The sequence below is a fragment of the Chiloscyllium plagiosum genome, unplaced genomic scaffold (assembly GCF_037043375.1).
Source record: "Chiloscyllium plagiosum isolate Xiang-an unplaced genomic scaffold, Cpla_swu_hap1 HiC_scaffold_48, whole genome shotgun sequence".
Classification (NCBI taxonomy): Eukaryota; Metazoa; Chordata; class Chondrichthyes; order Orectolobiformes; family Hemiscylliidae; genus Chiloscyllium; species Chiloscyllium plagiosum.
In genome coordinates, this window is record NW_028270186.1 from 20,689,190 (window position 1) to 20,714,086 (window position 24,897).

At 41.8% G+C, this 24,897-nt stretch overlaps 1 protein-coding gene across 1 annotated transcript; it reads right to left on the bottom strand.

The window, feature by feature from the left end:
- Positions 1-16,566: 16,566 nt before the first annotated feature.
- Positions 16,567-19,525, bottom strand: LOC148135738 (putative G protein-coupled receptor 139). The gene is made up of 2 exons (XM_087984336.1): positions 19,219-19,525; positions 16,567-17,477 (listed from the first exon to the last, which is right to left on the bottom strand). The coding sequence occupies exons 1-2, from the start codon at positions 19,523-19,525 to the stop codon at positions 16,567-16,569; spliced, it is 1,218 nt and encodes a 405-aa protein (XP_087840462.1).
- Positions 19,526-24,897: the final 5,372 nt, after the last annotated feature.

Here is a 24,897-nt window from a genome sequence, read left to right on the forward strand (position 1 = left end):
ACTCACCTATTTCAGGGTAGAGGCTTTGTCTTTTTATACTATCCATGCCCTGATGATTTTATAACCCTTTATTAGGGCAGGCCTCCACTTCCGACACTCCAGGTAAAACAGCCACAGCCTATGCAATCTCTCCCTGTTACTCAAATCTTCCAACCCAGGCAACATTCTTGTAAATCATTTTCGAATTATTTCAAGTTTCACAACATCTTTCTGATAGGAATGAGACCAGAACTGAATGCAATATTCCAAATGTGGTCTAATCAATGTCCTGTACAGGCGCATCATGATCTCCCAACTCCTGTACTCGATACACTGACCAATAAAGGAATGCGTACCAAGCGCCTTCTTCGATATCCTATCTACCTGCGAGTCAACTTTGAACGAGCTGTGAACCTTCACTCCAATGTCTGTTTGTTCAGCAACACTTCCTAGTACCTTACCATTAAGTGTACAAATCCTGCCAAGATTTGCTTTTGCAAAATGCAGCACCTCATTCTTATCTAAATTAAATTCCATCTGCCACTTTTCAGCCCTTTGGCCCATCTGATCAAGAATCCATTGGAATCTGAGGTAACCATTCTCGATATCCACTACACCTCCAATATTGATGTCAACTACAATCTTACTAACTGTACCTTTTATGCTTACATCCAAATCATTTATATAGATCATTACAAGCAGTGGACCCAGCACCGATCCTTGTGGAACTCCACTGGTCACAGGCCTCCAGTATGGAAAGCAACACTCCACCAGCACCCTCTGTCTTCTACATTTGTACCAGTTCTGTATACAAATTGCTAGTTCGCTTTGTATTCCATGAGATATAACCTTGCTAACCAGTCTCCCATGGAAAACCTTGCTAATCGCCTTACTGAAGTCGATATCGATCACGTCCATCTCTCTGTCCTCATCAATCCACTTGGTTAATTCTTCAAAAACTCAATCCAGTATGTGGGATTTGATCACCCATGCACAAAGGCATGTTGACTATTCCTCATCAGTCCCTGCCTTTTTAAATACCTATACATCCTGTCCCTCAAGATTCCTTCTAACACTTGCCCACCACCGACTTCAGGCTCACTGGTCTATATTTCCCTGACTTGTCCTTACCACCGTTTTTATACAGTGGCGCCACGTTAGCCAACTCCAGTCTTTCGGCATCTCATGTGACTATGCATGACACAAATATCTCAGCAAGGAGCAGTTCAATCCCTTCACTAGCTTCCTACAAAATTTTAGGGTGCACCTGATCGGCTCCTGAGAATTTATTCACTTTTATGTATTTCAAGTTACCCAGCACTTCCTCCTGTGTAATATGGATAATCTATTTCCCAACGTTCTATGTCTGTTGTGTCATTCTCCACTGTAAACACTCATGCAAAATTCAAAGTTTAGGAGAAGATCTGTACCTCGGGTGCTCGTTGTTGTGGTTCTGTTCGCCAAGTTGATTTCTTTGAAAATTACATTGTGTTACAGCCACTCGATACCAGAACATTGGGTGTTCGTGCAAAGTTCCCCATAGAATCCATCACCCACTACATTTTCCAAAACAACATGCCCCCCACTGGAGTGTCAAAATTTTGTGTGATTGTAGTTTCACACAACGCATTTGACCCAAACCGTGTCCACTCAGCATATTTAGACAATGGGCCAAGCACCGATAACATCCAGTAAGAGAGAATCTACCCATTGTATTTTTTTCTTAAACTTCAACGGGAGAACCAAGAATGACCTGACTATCGTTATTCTGGGGCTAAGCATGTCAAAATGGAGACATCCCTGCCGTGATTTTCAATGATACTCCCAGCACTGGACTATCGACAGCCTGGGCTTTGACCATTGACATGAAGTGGAATTGGACTGGCCATCTAAACACTGCGGCGACAATATCAGTAGTTGAGAAGTACGCAGCGAGTAACTCACTTCCTGATTTCCCAAGGCGACTCACGAACTGTTTTAATGCACTCATGACACTTGTTTGTCTCTGGCTGGGCCAGTATATAGTGGCTGGCCCAATCGTCCTTGAGAAAGTACGGGTGAGCTGATTTAGAGGTGGCCACATTCCATGTGGTTGGAATCCCATAATGCTGTGAGGGAGGAAGCTCAAGGACGTTGGCCCACTGACACCGAAGGAAAGGTGATCTCAATCCAGTCAGGGTGATGAGTGGCTCAGTGGCTAACTTGCTATCTCCGAGGCACTTTTCAGACGTCTGATGGAATACTTTACACTTGCCTGAGTGGGTGCAGCTCAAATGACATTAAAGATGCTCGAGAATATGCAGCACTACGCTGCCTGCTGCATGGGCATCATGTCCACAAACATCCACCGCCTCCAGCATTGACGCTCATTTAAAAAATACCGTGCACGGACTGTAACAAACACTACATTGGACAAATAGACCTAGCTACTAGGATCCCTGAACATCAATTAGCCACAAAACGACTTGACCCTCTCTCAGTAGTATTTTTACATACAGACGATGAATGACACCATGTCGGCTGGGACAACACATCCATCCTAGGACAAGCCATACAGAGAAATGCACGAGAGTTCCTAGAAGCATGGCATTCCAAACAGAACTCTATCAACAAACGCATGGAGTTAGACCCCATCTACCACACCCTGAAAAAAGAACAGGAACTGACTCGACTACAGGAAAAAAATATCACCACAGGAAATGACATTACCAACCCAAAGAAACTCAAGCATATAAATAGAGAGCAGGAATTATCAGCAGTGCTTCGCCTGGAGTCCCACTGAAGATGTCCCACAAAGTGTTCGATAAGGTTCCCCACAGTAGACTATTATACAAAATATGGAGGAATGGGATTGTGGGAGACATAGCAGTTTGGATCAGTAATTGGCTTGCTGAAATAAAAAAAAGTCGGTCGTAGTTGCTGGAACATGTTCATCTTGGTGCCCAGTTAATAGCGGTATACCGTAAGGGTCGGTGTTGGGTCCACTGCTGTTTGTCATTTTTATAAATGACCTGGATGAGGGCTTAGATGGGTGGGTTAGTAAATTTCCGGACGACACTAAGGTCGGTGGAGTTGTGGAGAGAGACGAAGGATGTAGAAGGTTGCAGAGAGGCATAGATGGGGTCCAGAGCTTGGCTGAGATGTGGCAAATGGAGTTTAATGTGGACAAATTTGAGGTGATACAATTTGGACGATGTAATCGGAATGGAAAGTACTGGGCTAATGGTAGGATTCTTTGGAGTGCAGATGAACAGCGAGATCTCGGTGTCCATGTACAAGATCCCTGAAAGTTGCCACCTAGATTAACAGGGTTCTTAAGAAGGTATACAGTGTTTTGGCCTTTTTTAATAGAGGGATTGAGTTCTGGAACCAGGAGGTTATGCTGAAGCTGTACAAAGCTCTGGTACGGCCACACTTGGAGTATTGTGTACAGTTCTGGTCACCGCATTATAAGTAGGATGTGGAAGCTTTGGAAAGGGTGCAGAGGAGATTTACTAGGATATTGCCTGGTATGGAAGGAATGTCTTACGAGGAATGCCTGAGGGCCTTGAGGCGGTTCTCGTTAGAGAGAAGAAGGTTGAGAGGTGACTTAATAGAGACATACAAGATAATCTGAGGGTTAGAAATGGTGGACAGGGAGAGCTCTTTTCCACGTATATGGACGGCAAACACGAGGGGACACAACTTTAAAGTGAGGGGAAATAGGTATAAGACAGATGTCAGAGGTAGTTTCTTTACTCAGAGTGTAGTAAAGGTATGGAATGCTTTGCCTGCAACGGTAGTAGATTCGTCAAGTTTAAGCGCATTTAAGTCGTCATTGAATAGGCATATGGACGTACATGGAATCGTGTAGGTGGGATGGGCTTCAGATTAGTATGACAGGGCGGCGCAAATTCGAGGACCGAAGGGCCTGTACTGCGCTGTAATGTTCTATGTTCTATGTTACCGAATAGAATGACGAAACGACTGGTAATGAACATTCCAACTCAGCGAGCACACCTACATTAGTATATATCAATTAGAAGATGTAGTGTATGACATGTTCCAAACAGATGACCAGGTCCAACTCGGACAACAACAGCATCAGATACATGGGAACACCGTAACTACAAGTTCTTCCCCAAGCCAGTCACCATCCCCATGTGCAATTAATGAGCTGTGAACTCTGTGTTGTTGAGAGAAAACACATGAATTTTCTCGCTAGTGATACTAAGTTTACCTCGCAGAATATAGACTGCAGCGGTTTAAGAAGTCAGCTCAACGCCACCTTCTCTAGGATAATCATAGAACTTTAGAAATATATAACACGAAGGCCGTTGTTTTCACCAGTTTGTCCCAGACAACCCTTTCTAACCCTACCATCCTGCACAGCGTCCATTGCTCCGTAGTTTGCAGCTCTGGAGGTGCAGATCAAAGTGTTTTTTTTTTAAGTTTTACTATCCCTGTCTGCACTCCCAATTAAAGTAACGAATTCCAGATTCCCACGACTCTGCACCAAGAATTTTTTTTCCTGATGACCCCTCTGATTCTTCACCCACTGGCTTGATTGAATGCCCCTCAGTTTTTGAAATCTCTGGCCAGGAAAACACGTTCATCCGGTTCACTCAATTTCTGTACCTCCGAATTTTGTATCCCTCAATCATGCCATGCATCAGCATTCCCTACTCCAAGGGTAACAGCCCCGATCTCTTGAAACTCTCCTCGTGGAACATTCCTGTCAATGATTTCCGCACTCAAGTTATGTCCTCCCTGTAGTATGGTGACTAGAACTGCACAAAGTAGTCCAGTTGTGGCCTCGCCAATGTCTCATCAGTAGAACATAGAACATAGAACAGCACAGCACAGGCTACTCGGGCCTCGATGGTTTGCCGACCATTTATATTACCCTAAGTCAAACTAACCTATATAACCTTCATTTTATTCTCACCCATGTGCCTATCCAACAGTCGATTAAATGTCCATAATGTATCTGACACTACTACCACTGCCAGCAGTGCATTACATGCAAACATCACTTTCTGTATTAAGAGCCAACTCTGACACCACTACAAAATCTTCTTTTATCACCTTAACATTATGCCCACTTCTGATAGTTATTTCTGCCGTGGGAAAATGTCTCTGACTATTCAGTCTATCCATGGTTCACATTATCTTGTACACCGCTATTAAGTCAACCCTCATCCTGGTCACCGAGCTCCAGGCTGACTGCTTTCCATCAGTACCACCATCCATCTTCTATGGACCAGTCCAATTCTGTATCTCATCAAAAAATAAAATCCCTGTAACCCACACCCCCTCATTTTCTGAACACGCATTCATGGGAAATCTTATTAAACGCCATTCTAAATTCCATGTGCAACAAATCCACTGCTCTACCGTCATCAATATTGTTTTGTCACATCCTCAAAGAATTGACTCAGTCTGTCAGGTCTGACCCCACAATGGTATTCTGACTAACTCTAATCAAGCAATGGTCTTCCACATAGTTATACACCCTGTCTCTCAGAATCCTCTCTAATAATTTATCCACAGCCGATGTAAGACTGATTGCACTGTAATTCCGAGGATGATCTCTATTTATTTGTTTGAACAAGGGAATATCATTTGCCACCCTCCAGTCATTTGGCACCGGACCACTGTACAGTGAGGAACAAAGAGCATTGTCAAAGGCTGAGCAATCTCTTCCCTCACTTCTATTAGTAATCTTGGATATGTGCCATCAGTCACAGGGGACTTACCTATCCTTATTCAAAGCTTTCAGCACATCCTCCTCTGAACATCAACCTGTTCGACTGTTTCACGTTGTCATCACAAACGTCAAGGGCATTCTCTGAATGCTAAAGTGTTCATTAGGGACCTCCACCTCCACCAACTCCAAGCACATGTTCTCTCCACAACCCCTGATCAGCCTTACCCCCACTCTCGCCATCCTATTATTCCTCACACATGTATAGCATGCCTTAGAATTTTCTTTAATCCTACGCTTAAAGTATTTCTCACTCGCCTGCTCGTTCTCCTCAGTGCATTCTTCCGTTTCTTCATGGCTACATTTTAACTCTCTCGCGCCCAGTCTGATCCTTGCTCCCTCATCCATAAGTAAGCTTCCTTCTTCTTCTTGACTTAATGTTCCACATCACTTGCCACCCAAGCTTCCTTCACCCTACCATCCCTTCCTTGCCTCAAAAGCATATCCCTCATTTTGTAATCTAAACTTCGTTCAATGAGGGAAACCATTCCAATCTGCTTCTTAAAAGTCTTATCTATCTCTACTGCTACCTTTCAGTACCTGTGCGCTTGCACAACAAGATGTCGCACTTGATTTACTTGTCTCACTGTATTCCCATTTATTGTTCATTCCCTTCCACTGATTGGTGTGCCCACATACCTTAACTCTCACTTATCAGACTTAAATGCCATTTGGAACTTCCCCCTCAGCCACCTCACCTTTAACAATTTTGGACTCATAACCATTCGCTCTATTATTCACTGCACGGCTTGATTTTCTGTCATCTGCAAATTTACCAATTGTGACCCCAAGTCATTTCTAAACTTAAATATTTAATGAACAAATGGGGCAGCATTCTGTATGCAGTTTCTCCCTGTGTCTGCATGGGTTTCCTCCGGGTGTTCCGAATTTCTCACACATTTTAAAGATGTACAGGTCAGATTAATTAGCCATGCTAAATTGGCCATAGTGTTAGGTGCATTAGTGACACGGAAATGAGTCTGGGTGGCTTACTCTTCGGAGGGTTGGTGTGGAATGGTTGGGCGGAAGAAGCTGTTTCCACACTGTCAGGATTATAATCTAAAACAAACAGCAAGCGGTCAAACAATGAGTCCTGCAGAACGCCATTTAACCATATTTTCATTCGTGAGGGCACCAATTGACCATTGCCCTTTGTTTCATGTTACTGAGTTAACTTTGCATTCAAGTTGCAACCGTAACCTGAATAACATGGGCTTTTACAATGTAACAAGGGACGTATAATAAATTCTGGCCCAAAAAAAGACACTGCATCCAAGTGTTTATTATTTTTTTGAAAATCTACCTTCCTCTAGGTTAGAACTTTTTATCCGACTCCTTTCTTGCCTTTGTCTTTAACTATCCTAAATCTAACTGATTTGCGAATGCTATTTTCAAAATGCACATCTACTGGTTTGCTGTTCACATGTTAAAGCTCGTTTCCCAATTCCAGGTCCAGAAATGAGTCCTGCATTGTTGGGCTAACTATATACAGGGTACGAAAAGGTCTGTTAAATGTATTTGAAGAGGTCTGTTCGCCCTCCACGTTGCAGTACAAAGCTAATCCAGTTAACATTTGAGTGGTTGAAATCGTTCACCAATCCTGATCTATTATGCACACACCACTCTGAAATTTGATAACCAATTCAATTTTCTATCTCTGTTTTGATGATGTGGTACACAACAATAACTTCCTTTTCTTTTTTATTATTTAATATTAATTCTGCCTGTGTAGTCTCAGTTGATGATCCTTCAAGATAGCATTCATGTATACCAGATTATTTCGTCAACATTTCAATAAGTCCCGACATCATTCTATCCTATCTCTGTTTCGCCAAACTCCTCTATAATCCGAAATTGTGACATTCCCGATAGAACGAGCCGACGTAAAGACTGAAGGAACAGCTATCCTGTAAAATGGCAAAAAAAATCGCAGTATAGAGGAAAGTATTAAGTAGGAGAACACAACAATTATGTTTGACCACAGAAGTTAAGGCGAGTATGATGCTAAAATTAAAAAAATCCTATAATATGTAAAAAAAATTACGAGCCTCACAGGCTGGGTAAAATTCATATGCCAGCAAATGAATGAATTAGGAAAATGATAAAGAAAAACAAAAAAAGAATAAACTAATGAGGAATGTAAAAACCGACAATAAAATCATGTGTTTAAATGTATGTGAAAAGAAGAAAAAGGTAAAATTGTACTGAGGGAACGGAATCGGGGGTAATAATTATGGGGAGCATGAAAATGACAGGTGAAGAAACAGGTAGATTGCACGACTCGTGACTTTGGAAGAAATCGCGGGTATTCCATTGTTTAGAAATAATATGGGAAAGGAATTAAGCACCATCGCTATTCCTAAGGAAGGACTATTATCCAAAATAATGGTTTAAAAAACAGATACGTCACCTCTTCTTGATAGCTTGTATCAAATGTCCTTGAAAGAAGTCGTGACGCGGAATGGATGCACTGGTCGTAATTTTTCAACATTTCGCTTAATACTGGAAAACTGCCAACGTAACACTACTGTTGAAAAACAAAGGGATGCAATAACTGGGAAAACGCCAGACCAATTGGCCTGACATCCATTGCCAGAAAGCAATGTTTGAATCGATTAATGCCGGAATTGGAATACTTTTGATAAGTTGTAATCTTATCAAGTAGAGACAGCATGATTTCCTGACAGTGAGAGTATGCCTGACTACATTATTGGAGATGTTCAGGAAGTGGATTGAAGGGAAAATTACATGATTGCATTTGGACTTGGACTTGCAGGAGGCATTCAACAAGGTACCTCCCAGAAGATTATGTATTAAGAGCTCATGATGTTGAGGTTGGCATTTTGCTGTGGAAAAGTAATTGATTAATGGGCAGGAAACAACAAGAGTGGGCAATAGATTATTTTTCAGCTTTAAGGTAGTAAATAGTGGATTTCCACAGAGATCATTCTGCCACAGCAGATGTTTACAATATATTCTAATAACATAGATTAATTAAGTCAGTGCATAGCAAACAAATTTGCAAATAACACAAAATAGGTAGAAAGATAAATCGTAATAAAAACGGTTTACGGAGAGGTATTGATAGGTGAAGAAATTGAACAACCATTTGCTGAATAATGTATGATATGGGAAAATGTGAAATTGCACACTTTGGAAGGAAGATCAAAAATAGGGGTGGATTATTGACATGGAGAATAACTAGGAAAACTGCGATTCAAGGGACATGGGGCGACTTGAACAGAGAAGACAGACAGCCAGCATAATTGTTTACTCCTGACTTTAAGGGAGTGAGTATTGATGCAGCAAAATCTTACTGAATCTGGATAACGTGCTGTTTGACGTACTGTGAGCAGTGCGGGTCACTTATTTAACAAGGAATATCTTATCACTGAAGGTCGCTTCGAAAAGATTAATCAAGATGATCTCTGGTATGGAAGGATTGTCTCATAGGCAAAAGGTAAACAGATTAGCACTTGACTCACTGGCGGCAAGAAGAATCAGTCGTGACCTCCTTGAAACAGAGAGGATTCTTCCGGGGTTTGACAGAGTAAGCTGCGAGGGTATTACTCCAAATGGCAGAGTCTGGGATCGGGGCATTGCCGCAGAATCAAAAAGCACTGAGTAAATTCTGAGATAAGTTGGAATTTCTTTTCTCTGAAAGAACGTTTTGTCACAGATAGCTGTGGCGGCAGAGTTCTTTTGCTTAATTAATTTCGAAATCAATATATAGATTCTTGATCAATTGTGAACCAATATTTGCAGGGAAAGGGCAGAACATTAAATGCAACGAATCTTGGATCAGCCATGACCTCATCGAATGGTGCAATTGAATTTACGGGATGTATAATCTCGGCCTTTTCTCATTTCCTATGCTCCTGTGATCCCATGGTGCTGTAATTGACTGCCATTTTAATTCAGAGTCACAGGCTGAGGAGATGAGTTCGAATCACACCATAGTACATTGCACAACGTTCTTTCACTGTTGAGGGAAGGCAGTAATGTAGTGGTTAATGCGAATGAGTTTGGAACTCCAGGCTAATGTTCTGGGGGCAAAGGCTAAAATTGCATCAAAGCTGATTCTGGTAATTCTGTTGAATCTGGAGGCTGAAGTTGGGGATAAGGGGCAACCACAATTGTATTCAGAACTGTTGCGACATAAAAACGTAGACATGGCAGAATATTCGAATCTTCTGGAGGAGTCAATGAACAGGGGCATCGATTTCATGGAGCAGAGAACAGGTAAGATGGAATTGAATGAAACAGTTTTTTCAACCAATGGGTGGTGGGAATCTAGAATTCACTGCCTGTAAGGTTGGGAGAGGCAGAACCACTCACAACTTTGAAGAAGTAGGGATGTGTGTGTGCTTTTGATGTCAAGTCCTCCAAGGTTATAAGACAATTGCTGAAAAAAAGGATTTGAATAGAGAGTTGATTGCTTTTTAACTGGAAAAGAGTCGATGGGCCAAAGGCCCTTGTTTTTGAGTTGTCAACCTCGACGAGTCTCTGAATAAATTGAGAGAATCAGCCTCCGCAAACTTTGCTGACAGCGAATTCCACAGTTTCATGCCACTAAGTGAAGACATTTCTCCTCATCCCAGTTCAAAATGGGATACCGTGTATCCTCAGACCCTTTTGCTCGAGAAAAGATCCTTCCTGCATATCGCAGATCCGGCGTTGTTAGAATGATAATCGTTTCAATCGTGTCTCGCTCTTGTTTTTATGAACTATAGAGAATACAGGTCCAATCGAACAACATCTCACGGTGGACCTCTTTTACTCTTCCTGTTATCAGCTGACTGCACTGCCTTTATGGCATTGATATCCTTTCGAAAATGTGGTTTTAGCATGCTTCCTAACTGAAGTAAGGCACACCTACTTCTGCACGCCAGCCTTCTTGTAATGAACGCCAATCATAGAATCCCTGCCGTGCCATCGGAGATCATTTGACCCCTTGTGTCTGTATCGGCACTGTGAAGATCATTGGCAGACGTTCATAAGTTTATGAATGGTATTGATAGACTGTAAAGGATGATTTTTTCCCCCAGGGTGGAGAATTCAATTATTAACAGACACAGGTCTAAGCAGCGGAGGATGTTGAAAAGAGATGTGCCAGGCACAGGTTGGTGAGTGCCTGGAACGTGCCACAAGAGGAGGTGATGGAAACAGACACAACAGCAAAACTCAAGAATACACGAAGGAGAATGGAATAGAGTGACACAGATCATGAAAGCTAAGTCAGTTTTAGTGTGAAAAGACAAAATGTGCCTTTTCCTGTGTTTTATTGCTCTTTCTTCTGAAGAGGCTAGGGGTTGATACACATCAGCGTAGTCGACTGAGCATTGATCTTGGATTAGTGGTGCTGGGAAAGCATAGCAGTTCAGACAGCATACGAGTAGCAGTAAAGTTCGACGTTTCGGGCAAAAGCCCTTCATCACGAACTGCTCCTTGGATGCTGCCTGAACTGCTTTGCTTTTCCAGCACCACTAATACAGAATCTGGTTTCCAGCATCTGCAGTCATTGTTTTTACCTGAGCATTGATCTTCTCGAGATTTATAAAATTATGTGAGTCATAGATTCAGTGAATTACCAAAGTCTTCTCCGTAACATAGGTGCGTCCAAAACTAGAGAGCATAGGTTTAACGTGAGAGGGTAAAGGATTTAAGAGACCTGAGGGGCAATTCATTCATGCCGAGAGAGTTGCGTGCGTGGAATGAGTTTGCAGAGGAAGAAGTAGAGTAGCTTACAATGTCACTATTTCATAAACATCTGGATGGGTTCATGAATGAGAAGGTTAGAGGGATTTCAACCAGTTTCTGCCAAATGGCATCAGTTCATATTACGATACTCATTCACGCGAACGAATTTTATTGAACAGTCTGTTTCCATATTGTATGACTCCATGACTCTATATGTCCATTCTGTCATTGCTGTAGTAGCATACACACAAGTTTCGTTTGAACGTTCGAGACACTTAAGGTAATATGCATCGAGGTGAGAACGTGGAAAAGCTGTTGGAAATTATTGGAGTGGATCCTGACACGATATCAGCTGAAGTAGACTGATATTGCTAATTCACGATCAGTTTCTGACAGCATTCAGAAACAGACAATAAATCTGCCAGTGCATTACTTCTACTCGAGAAATCTGAACACATTTTCAGCTTCCCGTTGAGGCTTTAGAGCTGAGAAAGAAAGTGAGGACACAGAGGTAATGGAGTGATGTAGGAATTGTCTGAGAGAGAAAGAGAGTGATAATTGAGAATGCTGATAACAACTTACTTCAGACTTTGAACATTTGAGCACGCTGAGAGAAGAAAAACTCAGCAGATTAATCAAAAGTGCGAGGATAAGTGGAGAGAGTTATTCCTAAGGCATGCAACGTCATTCGCTTATTAATAGAGTCACAGATTGCAAGAGTAAGGAAATGATGTTGAACCTGAACAGGATACTTGTGAGATCTCAGCTATAAGATTGTGTACACCTGTAGGCCCTGCATTATCGGAAAGCTGTGAATGCATTTGACAGAATTCAGAAAGGATTTGCAAGGACCATTTCTGGGATGAGAATCTTCAGTTATGAGGATAGATAGTGTTCATAGCCAACTCACGCCTCTAAGCATTGCAGTTTGTTTTAGTTAGACTCAGGGTGCTGTTCGTAGAATCAACTATCCCAATCTCCATCGCGATGACGAATTTTATCATTATCTGATACCCCAGAGGCAGTTCTAGTAGCTATATTTCCAATTATTCCATTCTCAATGCGAAATATAAAATAGAAGATGTCCTGTTCTCCCCTTGTTTCTCAATGTACTGATGCCGTAAATCATCCGAGGGTACAGACTCTAGGAACCCGTTTTGTACAATACTGTGAATAATTTGATTCACCCAATCTTTAAGCAGATTAAAGTCGGCCAGAATTACATATGAGCCTTTACCGTATGCATCTCTGCTTTACTCTTTAAGCCTGGTGAGCCTGCCACTATGTCTCGATAATTCCAACTGTCATACCTGTTTAATTTTTCATGAATGATTCGTTCATCCACTTTATTTCGAATGTCCAATGAGTTCAGACCTGAAGTCTTAAGGCTATTTCTTTTTTTTATTACTTTGCTTGTCCTTTTCGTTTGCGTGTTAGATTTGGTTCCTATCCTCCTTTGCCTTTTGGGTGCCTGATTCCTCTTTTTATCTTCTGTTCTTACTCCACGATTTGCCTTTCTCTGCCTCCTCGAAGAAGTTTAGATTAGATTAGATTAGATTACTTACAGTGTGGAAACAGGCCCTTCGGCCCAACAAGTCCACACCGCCCCGCCGAAGCGCAACCCACCCATTCCCCTACATTTACCCCTTACCTAACACTACGGGCAATTTAGCATGGCCAATTCACCTGACCTGCACATCTTTGGAGTGTGGGAGGAAACCGGAGCAGCCGGAGGAAACCCACGCAGACACGGGGAGAACGTACAAACTCCACACAGTCAGTCGCCTGAGGCGGGAATTGAACCTGGTCTCTGGCGCTGCGAGGCAGCAGTGCTAACCACTGTGCCACCGTGCCGCCAAGTTACCCTTTCAAATTAATTGAAACCCTCCCAATCATTGGCAAACACATCCCTTCAGGTATCAGCCCTATCCTGCCATTTTGTAACTGGTTAAAGCTCCCTATGAACAAAATGTAACACCCCAGAGGTTGGAAAACCTGTGCTCCTCCGATCTCTTTACCACGTGATCTTTCCACATACCTTACGAATTCGCTACTGACCAGCAAGTGGCAGTAATCATTTTATCACCATCTGTGGGCGGCACGGTGGCACAGTGGTTAGCATTGCTGCCTCACAGCGCCAGAGACCCGGGTTCAATTCCCGACTCAGGCGACTGACTGTGTGGAGTTTGCACATTCTCCCCGTGTCTGCGTGGGTTTCCTCCGGGTGCTCCGGTTTCCTCCCACAGTCCAAAGATGTGCAGGTCAGGTGAATTGGCCATGCTAAATTGCCTGTAGTGTTAGGTAAAGGGGTAAATGTATGGGAATGGGTGGGTTACGCTTCGGCGGGTCGGTGTGGACTTGTTGGGCCGAAGGGCCTGTTTCCACACTGTAAGTAATCTTTATGGTATTGTTTTTTAAAATTGCTCTCTAAATGACAATTTTCTCAATTTAAAATTCATAATTTTTGTTTTCAACTTTTTATGGCCCATAAGTATTGGCGGTAGGTGGTATGCTTCAGCATGTGCTGTAACTTCGCTGTTACGTCTCTGACCCGAATACCACAGAGGTAATTTTCTAACTTGGATCTCCCATGTTACTACCGAAACCCCGATGCTTATTCACCCGTTGGGCGTGGGCATCGTTTGCTGGCCAGCATATTATTTCGTATCCACAGTTGCCCTTCAGAAATTGGTGATGACCTGCATTTGTAAATGGTTGTGGTTTATACATCCAATGTTGGGAGGGGATTCTGTCATTTTGACCCATCAACATCAATATATTTCCAAGTCACGTTGTGATTAGTTTGGAGAAATCTTAAGTGGTCATGGGTTTAGAAAGTGATGTCACCGGATCTGTGGTGAGTTTGTGCATTGCAGTTTTTACAGTGTAAACATTGCAGGTACTGATTGACAGTGATGGAGTTTGTTGATATTTATGGGCAGTGTGCCAATCCATCAGAATGTATCGTACTGGGTGCTATCAAGTTTCTCGAGTGTTGGTGGAGTGCATTCCACAAGGTAAGTGGGGAATATTCCATTCCATTTCTGATTTGTGCTTGTGGACAAATCAATGCACAAACTTCATGGAATGAGCAAATGAGTTACTTGTTTGTACTATTCCTAACCTCTGATTTGCACTTGGAGGCATTGCGTTTACGTACCGTTTGCAGTTGAGTTTCTGGTCAATGTCGACCCCAAAGACGTTTATACCGGAGGATTCAGTGATGGTAACACCAGTCAATCTCATTGAATGGTGGATAGATTGTCATTTACCGGAGATGGTAATTACCTGGTATTTATGTCGCGCGAACGTTGCTTGCCCCTTGTCAGTCAAAGCCCAAATATTGTCCTAAACTTGGTGAATTTGAGAAACGATGACGTCAGTATTTGAGAAGACGTGAATGTTGCTGTACATTGTACAATCATTGGCGAACATATCAGTTCTGAAATAATGATAGAGTGAAAGTCCTTTATGAAGCAATTGAAGATGATTGTGCCAAGGACATTATCCAAAGCAACATCTGTAATGATGTCCTGCACCATAGATAACTGACCTCCAAGAACCAGAGGGGAATTTGCGTCCTGATACCCATTGATTTCAGTTTTGGTCAGGCTGCTTCACTGTGCACAAATGCACACAATCTTCCACAATCTTTGCTGACATTCATTTTAACATTCTACAATGCAAGATATTAGTTGCATGAAACTCATTCACCTTTCGTTCTATTAGTTGTCAGAATAGAATCACAGAACTACTACGGCTCAGAAGGAGGAAATTTAGACTCTTTAGCCTGCATGCAATGTTCAGAAGAGTATTGTTACCTCGTGCCAATCTCCTGCTATCCCCTGATGTTTGTAGTACACACCCATCTCTAAAGGACAGCGCAATGTTCAATCTTCACCAGTAATAACGATTGTTTTCGAAAAGTTCTCCTGATTTTGTATCTGAATTATTCTTAATTTGGATGTTTTATAATGCCTTCATCGACAAAGACAGATATGGAATATTTGTTCAATATCAACAGGAATTCCTCTTTTGCCATTATTAACTCGCCAGTACCACATTGCATGGATAAATAATTCCTTCAGCTACTGTTTTCGTTTACTTTAATGTAGGAACTCTTGCTATCTTCTTTTCTAAATATTTCTTGCCAGTTTATATTTGCATTCGACTTTCTGCACTCCCCATCCCCGCACCTTTTTTATAAAATCACTCTTCTCTGCTTTACAAATATTTCCAACCTCATTCCAGTCAGCTTCGTAGCATTGGACGCAGTTGTGTCTTCCGTGAAGCGATCCTTAACTTCCATACTTAGTCACGATTTGTACACCAGGAGCTAAGGAACATTCATACACACACACAATATAACAATATTGTGTGTGTGTATGAATGTTCCTTAGCTCCTGGCACTGCTTATTTGCAATGCTAATTTTGTACTTAGTGCTTTTCTAGCTTACAGTAAACAACTGTGAATTAAAGGCTCTGCATTTCTTTCAGTATGTATCAGGCTTCAGATTCCAAATCATGTTTCTCACGCTCGAACTACGTGTCATTTCATCATGTTATACATTACATTACATTACATTACAGTGTGGAAACAGGCCCTTCGGCCCAACCAGTCCACACCGACCCGCCGAAGCGTAACCCACATTCCCCTACATTTACCCCTTACCTAACACTACGGGCAATTTAGCATGGCCAATTCACTGAACCTGCACATCTTTGGACTGTGGGAGAAAACGGGAGCACCCGGAGGAAAGCCGGGTGAGAATGTGCAAACTCCACACAGTCAGTCGCCTGAGGCGGGAATTGAACCCGCGTCTCTGGCCCTGTGAGGCAGCAGTGCTAACGACTGTGCCACCGTGCTAATCACTTTGAGCAGCGGCACGGTGGCACAGTGATCACTCGTGAGTAGCGCATCCCTTAATATGCAAGCACCTCTCTCTCATTTTCTAGTGTTTCTACTCATGCAAACTTGAACACTTGGAAAATTATGTAAAATCATAGGCACGCTCATATAAAGAGATACATTCTCTGGTGAAAGGACCAAGAGATATAAGTTTGATTGACAGATATCAGACCATACGCAATATTGATTGCAGTGAAAATTATGCAGAATACATTTCTGGTGGGATAAAGCTTCAATTAGTCTCAACATTAAATATGCTTAACAATTTAGAAAACGGATAGATCATCATACTCTTCAACTGCTCTCTGAACTTCGGATGTATCACAACATAAATCATAGAGTTTGTGCAGCAACTTAGCATCTGGAGCATGTAACCCAAATCCATTACAAAAAAAGGAAGCGATTTCGACTGATATCCCAAAAGTACCATTCGTGAATTGATGGAAAACACCATTGATACTGACCAAAATAATATGAAATTGCCTGAGATGAGAAACAACAAAATGCTAGAATTCTTTCGATTCTTCATCTCCGGGTCTCTGGCGCTTTTTCTATTGATCTGATGGTGAAGTCGCCTGCGAGCTTTGCTTGTCACAAAAATGTGTCTGACCGTTAAAGCATTGAAAATCAGAATAAGAATAAATGCAACTCCCGGAGTGAGAACATAGTGAAGGAACTCAATTGCCCCCCAGACAGGAGAAAGCTTGACATACATTTTCACCCAACAAAACCAGGGTCTGTTTTTCAGTCGATACCGACCAGTATACACAAAGTACCAAAAAATGTTCTTCAAACAGCTCAATCCAGTCACTGTGCCCAGAACCACTGCCGTTGTTTTCATTTTGCAAAAGCTGGTTTTCAGATTTGAACAACAAATGGTAACAAATCGTTCAAAGGTGAAAGTGCTGGTGAACCAGACAGAACAGTCAGTGGCTGCGTAAAGCAAGATGGCATGGATATTACACACAGGGATGGCATGTAAGATGTGATATTGCTCCTTATAGACAAATGGAATGTGTCGTAAAACGAGGTCAAAGATAATGATCAGGAGATCTGCCGTTGCCATGGCTAGCAGGTAGTGAGTAATACATTGGCAGAGACCACTCTTTCCCCTGGACAGGATCACGATTGTTGATATGTTAACTGTGAGGAAAGTAAACAGTGAATTTATAGATTCTGCTCAGAGCAAATGTAACAATTTTCTTTTGCACTGATTGAGATGAGCAAGTGATTTTACTGGAATGAGGATCATCTGCTGGTGCGACGAACAGACGTTTCACATTCTGACCATCTGAAATGTAAGATGAGATAAAAAATGCTCTAGGCTGAAATCTTTCTTATAGTTGAAGCAAATATTGCAGCAAATAATACAAACTACATGTGCTAAGTTTGATGTGTGGAATTCAATACTAAGATTAATTTATCATGTCCAGCTTCGATTGTAAGTGTGTTTACGTGGATCAGTGATTTCCTTCCTCAATATTTATGGAGTACTCCTGGCAATTGCACACTATTGAAATGCTGATTTGTTACCCGTGAATCAACGTTGGAGTGATGGGAACAGGCTAATTCACTAATGCTCATCTTTTCTAAACCAGAAAATGTTAACGCTATTTATGGAGCCACCTAAGTTTAGTTTCTAAATCAGGTATGTGATGGAAAAATTCCCACTTGATTGGATGTATACAACATAAACATCATCCAAGAAATTGACAACATCCTGGACAACCGATCTACTCTATTGGAACCAGCTAACAATATCGACATTTATGCCCTACATTACTTAGCCTTAGTGGCTCTAGTATGTATAATTTACATGCTGCCCTGAAGCAAATCACTTTAATAGTACCGTTCTAATCATCAACATGTCCCAACAAAAGGACAAGGTCATTAGATGTATCGGAAAATGAATAGAGTTTGAATCGCCTATCTCGGTTCCTCAAAACTATCCTTGCATATATTCCAGTGCTTCTGATAAATATCATCTTCAGTATGCATGATATTGTGCCAAACTATAACCAGGGGATTTCAGAGCTACTACCAAGAATGGAAAGTGTGGTCACGTTGAATTCGAAACATCAATTCTGTTTCTTCCTCCAAGGTGGCCCAGTCATTAGCACTGCGGTCTCACAGCATGACACACCGGAGTTTAATTCCAGTCTGGGGTGACTATCTGTGTGGAATTTGCAAGTGCTCCCTGTGTCTGTGGGAATTCTGACAAGTGATCTGGTTTCCTTCCACAGTGCAAGGATATGCAGTCTCCGTGCTTTATCCACGCGAAACTGGTTAGTCGTTCCAGGACTGTGCAGATTACCTGGATTAGCCACGTTTACTGTGGGGTTATAGGGGCATGTTGGGGTGGAGATTGTGGGTCCTGGAGATATGCTCTTCAGAGGATCAGTCCAGATCTAATGGGCCAACTGGTCTCTTCTGCGATTCGGGATTCTTTGAATCAATTTTACACACCTGTTGCTTGCCTCTTGCTGTCTCTGCCTCCTCTTGCTAAGTATAAATGCAGATTTCAGGAGCATGTACCAAAGTCTCACACAACAGTACATTTGAGTGAACCAGTTGTAGTTGATTGGGATGAACTCTCTATGGTGCAAATCTTTCAAGGGTGTGTGATGAAGCCACGGTAGAGCAATGACATTTGTAACAAAGAGCAAAAACTACGATATTCAATGAACAAGTGCTTCAGCTGAGTGAATGCAGTAAAGTTTACCGCGCTAAAACCTGGATACTGAGATTGCTCACTGGTGGCAAATTGCAGGGAGTAAATTACAAGAACAATTATGCATTTAGCAATAATTTGTACAATGAGCTCGAAACGCTACCGTGTCTGCACATTATAAATGCCACATTTATAGAAATTGTAAAGACTTACCAGGGATGCCAAAAATTGCGAGAATGGGATAATAAATGAATTGAATGGTCTGAAGTGCCCATCGAATGCGATGCTTTAGTAACATATCATCAAAATTTGCAGAAAAATAACTTGTCGTCTCAATGAAACCCCTCTGCGCTATTTTACTATTCCAGTCTGTTGTTCTGACATTCAGAACCATTGTTGTAACGTTGCAGTCTGCTGTGCTCACATCTTCAATCATTGTTTTGCCACTCCAATCATTTTCTCTTGTATTCCAATTCATTGTTGTAACAATACAATCTATTATCGCCATATTCCAATCCATTGCTGCATCTTTCGAATCTACTATTCACAGATTATGATATCTGACTTTTCTCTCTCTCGCCCTCTCTCTTTGTCTTTTGTTACAGAGCACTGTTGGTGCTGAATACGTTACTCACACTGACACTATGGTGAACATGTTGAAAGATGTGTCAGATTAATACATATGTGTCACGCTCCAGTGACGCAATTATGATTCATCAAGACTGACATTAGTGACAGTGACTAAACAAACAAATTTAGTTAACTGCTTTCAATCGAAAACGCTCTCAATCACAGAAAATAATATGCTTAAGCAGGAAAGATAAGATGTTCGGTGAGGAAACATTAAAACGTTTACAACTATAAAAGTAATGAGATCGGAGTTTGGTCGACACTGGAACATTACAAGTGTACAGCTATGTTTCGTAAAGGGAGAAAATGGACGCCGATGCTACTGGGTTGTCCCGAAGCAGTTCACCATGTTTTAGGATGTCACAGGCAACTCAGAAATCAGGAAATAGTTTAGGTAATGGAAATAAGGCAGTGAGCCAATGTTCAGAAAGAAAAGAGATGAGCACGCATATATGCTGATGTAGATACCCCGACCCAAAACACAGTGATCCCGTCTTGCAATTCCCCATGATGGCTGGTCATATACCAGACGTTGCTCCTTGACTGCAGTAGTCATTAAATATCTACCAATTTGTCTTGAACTTATTTTAGAGTATGCAATCCATACTGAGTGGCAACACATTCTTCAGCACAACATGTCCGCACCGACCCTCGGAAGGGTACCCCACCCAGACCCATTCCACTACCTTATTGTTGCACATTTGCCCCTTACTCATGAACCTAGCCTTACTCGTCCCTGAACGCTACGGTCAATTTAGCACGGCTATTTTATCTAACCTGCTCATCATTGAATTGTACGAGGAAACTCGAGCATTCGGAGTCAACCCATGCAAGCAATGGAAGAATGTACAAATTCCATACAGGTATCCGCCCGCGGCTGGATTCGGGTCCCTGGGGCAGTGAGGCAGAAGTGCTAACTACTGAGCCACTGTGCCACCACGGCGATTAGGTTTTCACTATTTTCGGGGCAGAATTCCAACGATTTATTATTCTCTGTGGGAATAAGTTACTCCTCGTCATAGTTCTAACGTCTTTATTATCAGCATGGTCCCTGACTCTAAACCATTTAGCTGGTAATTCATCCTCTGTACATTGGTTGCCCATCCATTGAAGATCTTTTTCCGATTCTAAAGTTTTTTTCACTCATTCCTCTAAACTCAAAACAATTCAGTTTCTTTATCCGACCGTCTAAGAATTCAAGTAATGTATCTGGTGAAATTCAGCTGCTCTACCTCTACATTAAATATATAATTACTTTGGTAAGGGGGGGCAGAGCTGCATAAAACACACCATGTGATGTCTCTATGCCATTGAACAAAACAGCTTTGCTCATGCTGTCAAACTCTCTTATGATCGAGGTGAACAGAACACTCGTCTGACAAATTGCCTACTCTACCTGCATGCTGTTGTTCAGTGACTCATGATTTCTTTCGCCACATCCCTTTGCAAACGTTTCGTTTGATCCTAACTCAGATGTGGTTAAAGCAAGGGTAGCTTTGAAAGCTCAAAATTCCATGGTACAGTATTTTTTAGCTGTGGTTAGGTTAATGATATTGTTGGAGAGCTGGGCACTTTGCATTCTTGAAAAGAAAGCCATCACTGCAATAATGAGGGAGGACAGTGGAGACGAGTCTCAAATGAGGTGATCTGGGTAGATCTTAGAAATAAAAGAAAAGGCTGATTTATCTGCTGCATCTTTTCCAAAGGATTCGAAAGATTAAGATGGAGAGAGAGCAGTAGATTGCATGCTAATTATAGAACGATATGAGAGCAGTAAGAGTATAATTATACAATTGTAGGGAATTTGAAATTTGCTGACATTACCTCCGCATCCCTTTGTCCGGAATTATTACACGTGATGGGTCTTCTAAAGTGCATTCAGGCAAGTTCTTTATGTCAAAAAGTGCAGACGGGGCAGCGCTAGGTCGAATGCAACTGAATGAACCTGCTCAAGTGGGCAAGCATTTTGGGGTATAGCGACATAATTCTGTAAATTTCAATGTCATTGTTGAAGCACATAAGGAGAATGCAGAAGCTAAGAGTCTAAATCGGGAGAAGGTCAATCTCTATATCATGAGACCAGATTTGGAAAAATATCAAGTGGGAACAGCTACTTCCAAATAAATCGACATTTGAAAATCTAGGGTAGTGAGAATTAAAAAATATGTACTCGGAATCCTGTACATTAGGGGGTGCCGATAGTTTAGAAATAAAAATATGCGAACAAGTATTAAATACAAAACAGTAAAATAAAATAAATGAGGAAAAAAGCCTTTCAGTCATGTTCCGAAATGCCGGGTGATTGCTTAAAAATAAAATTCGAATGACATAGACAAGGCCCAAAATATAGAACATAGAAAAAACGAGCATAGAACTGTACAGCACAGTACAGATTCTTCAGCTCTCGAAGTTGCGAAGACCTGTAGAACCAATCTGAAACCCATCTAACCAACACGATTCAGCTCTTGTCCATATGCCTAACCAATGAACATTTAAATGCCCTTAAAGTTGGCGAGTCTACTACTTTGCAGGCAGGTAAAAAACAATGACTGCAGATGCTGGAAACCAGATTTTGGATTACTGGTGCTGGAAAAGCACAGTAATTCAGGCACCATCCGAGGAGCAGTAAAATCGACGTTTCGGGCAAAAGCCCGAATACAAGCAGAGGGCCTGAAGGTGGAGATATAAATGAGAGGAGGGTGGGGGTGGGGAGAAAGTAGCATAGAGTACAATAGGTGAGTGGGGGAGGGGATGAAGGTGATTGGTCAGGGAGAAGGGTGGGATGGATAGGTGGAAAAGAAGATAGGCAGGTAGGAAAAGTCAGGGGACAGTGCTGATCTAGAAGTTTGGAACTGGGGTGAGGTGGGGGAAGCTGAAATGAGGAAACTGTTGAAGTCCACATTGATACTGGGTTTGAAGTGCGTTCCATGCCCCGACCACTCTCTGAGTAAAGGAAATACCTCTGACAACTATCCTCTATCGATCAACCCCTCGTGGTTGCCATCGCCATTCGAGGAAAATATCTCTCACTGCACTACTTATCTAACCCTCTGATTACCTTTTATGTCTCAATTAAGTAATCTCTCAAACTTCTTATCTCTGACGAAATCAATTTTACGTCCCTCAGCTCTTCCTCGTGAGACTTTCCCTCTATACCAGGCAACAACCTGGTAAATGTCATCTGAAACTGTTCCAAAGCGTCCACATTTTTCCTATAATGCGGTGACCACATCTGTACAAAATGCTATAAATGTGGCTGCACCAGAATTTTGCACAGTTGCAGCATGATCTCATGGTTCTGAAACTCAGTCCCTCTACCAATAAAATGTAGCACACAATATGCCTTCTTAACAACCCTAGCAAACTGTGTGGCAACTATCAGAGACATCCAAGATGAATATTTCCCATCATCTACCACTCTCTGTCTTCTTTCAGCTCGCCAATTTATGATCCAACCCACTAAATCACATTCAATCCCATGCCTCCATATTTTGTACAATAGCCTGACATGGGGATCCTTATCAAGCACCTTGCTGAAATCCATTTCGACCACATGAACTCCTTTATCCTCATCCAACTGTTGGAAATGTCGCTGTTGTTCCGGGTTATTCAACTTCGAATTAGTGGCGAGCGATCCTGTCTGACTAATTGAATTACTTTTTGTTTGAATAAGTGACTAAATATATTGATGAGGTGGGTGAAGTTGATATGGTTTTAATGGGCTACAGTACGGCATTTGTAATGATCCCAACGTGGAAGATTGGTCCAAACGGAATTGTTGATAGGATCCAAAGTAATTCCGCAAACTGCATCCAACATCAGCTTGCAAATGGGAGGCCAATTGCGTTTTCTTAAATGTTTGGAAGTCTCTAACCAGACGTGAGCTATGTCTCGTGTTTATGGATTGGCAGTCTCATGGTGAGACAAATAGTCTCTTTTTCAATTGTACAACTCCATGATTCCAGCATAGGTACTCGACAATTTACTGCAATGTTCTGTTAGTTTATCAAGTTTAATATCAAATGATGAACAGTCTGTAGGGGCAGAATTTTCAATGTTGTTAAGGTGGTGGGAGCTGTGGTACGGTCTCTCGCTGAGCTGTTCAAGAACCCTTCCCTCAATTTCCTCCTTTCATCCTGGTCCATCTTCCATCTGCCTGGTGAAGGCTGCTTTCCTTAAAACGGACGCAATTATGCCTTCTCCTGCTTTGAATCCAGTCTATTTTCGGTACCTGTGGAGATCACCCAGCGTAGAATTGAACCAGCCCCAGTGCAGTTACTCACCTCATGAGTTCCACCTCATGTGGAATCAACTCATGATGTTCTCAGCCACAGCTTTCAGAGCAGGAAGTCTGTTTCGCTATCTTCCTCTACACTAACGTCGTTATTCGAATCAAAATGGCTCTTGCCGGCTTCCTCTGGTGACTCCCATTTTGAATATTCCTATCTGAGATGTTATTGACGAATCATATTTCTCGGATCGTGCTGCTTTCGCTGTACTGTTGAATTGACTGAAATCTACTGGTCAATTGCCATGGGATACACAGCCATGCCGTTAGTTGAACACTAACCCCTGCCCTGCATTCATCTGAGCGTTTGTTTACTCATCTTTGTCAGCTTATATTCAATAACAAAAAAGACAACACATTTATAACTGGGTGTGTTTTGCACCAGACGATTTGTTGATTATAATTCCAGATTTCTTCCATCTGTGTTTTTGATTATTACTAATTTTTTGTCATCTGACAGAATTTTAGAAAGTCAAGTTCTGCTGTCGTAAGTCTTCAATTAAAACTCATGCTATAGAATAAATATGAAGTTAATTCACTTTAAAAACCACAATATGCTGCATTGTCACATATTTACTCTACACGTTATAGACCCAACATTGAAGCAAAAAAAAAAACGCAATTTGGCCATTTGGCGCATCGAGCCTGCACTGATCATGCAATTGCAATGTCCCATTCCCACTTTCTTTTCGTTTATCTGTGTCATTTTTGTCTAAATCCATCTTAAATATGTCTAATGAATTGGGCCCAATAGCCTCCTAATGCAGAGAATTCCACAGGTTCCCAATTACCTGAGTGAAGACCTTCTTTCTCTTCCCAGTTTTGACTGGGTTACACTTTATTCAAAGAACAAGACCGCGAATTCTGGACTTGCTCAGTTTCAAGAACACGATTCAATTATCCAGCCTGTCCAGTCCCACCAAGATATTTTTTTCTTTTATATCACCCCCACTATTATTCTTCTAAATTTCAGC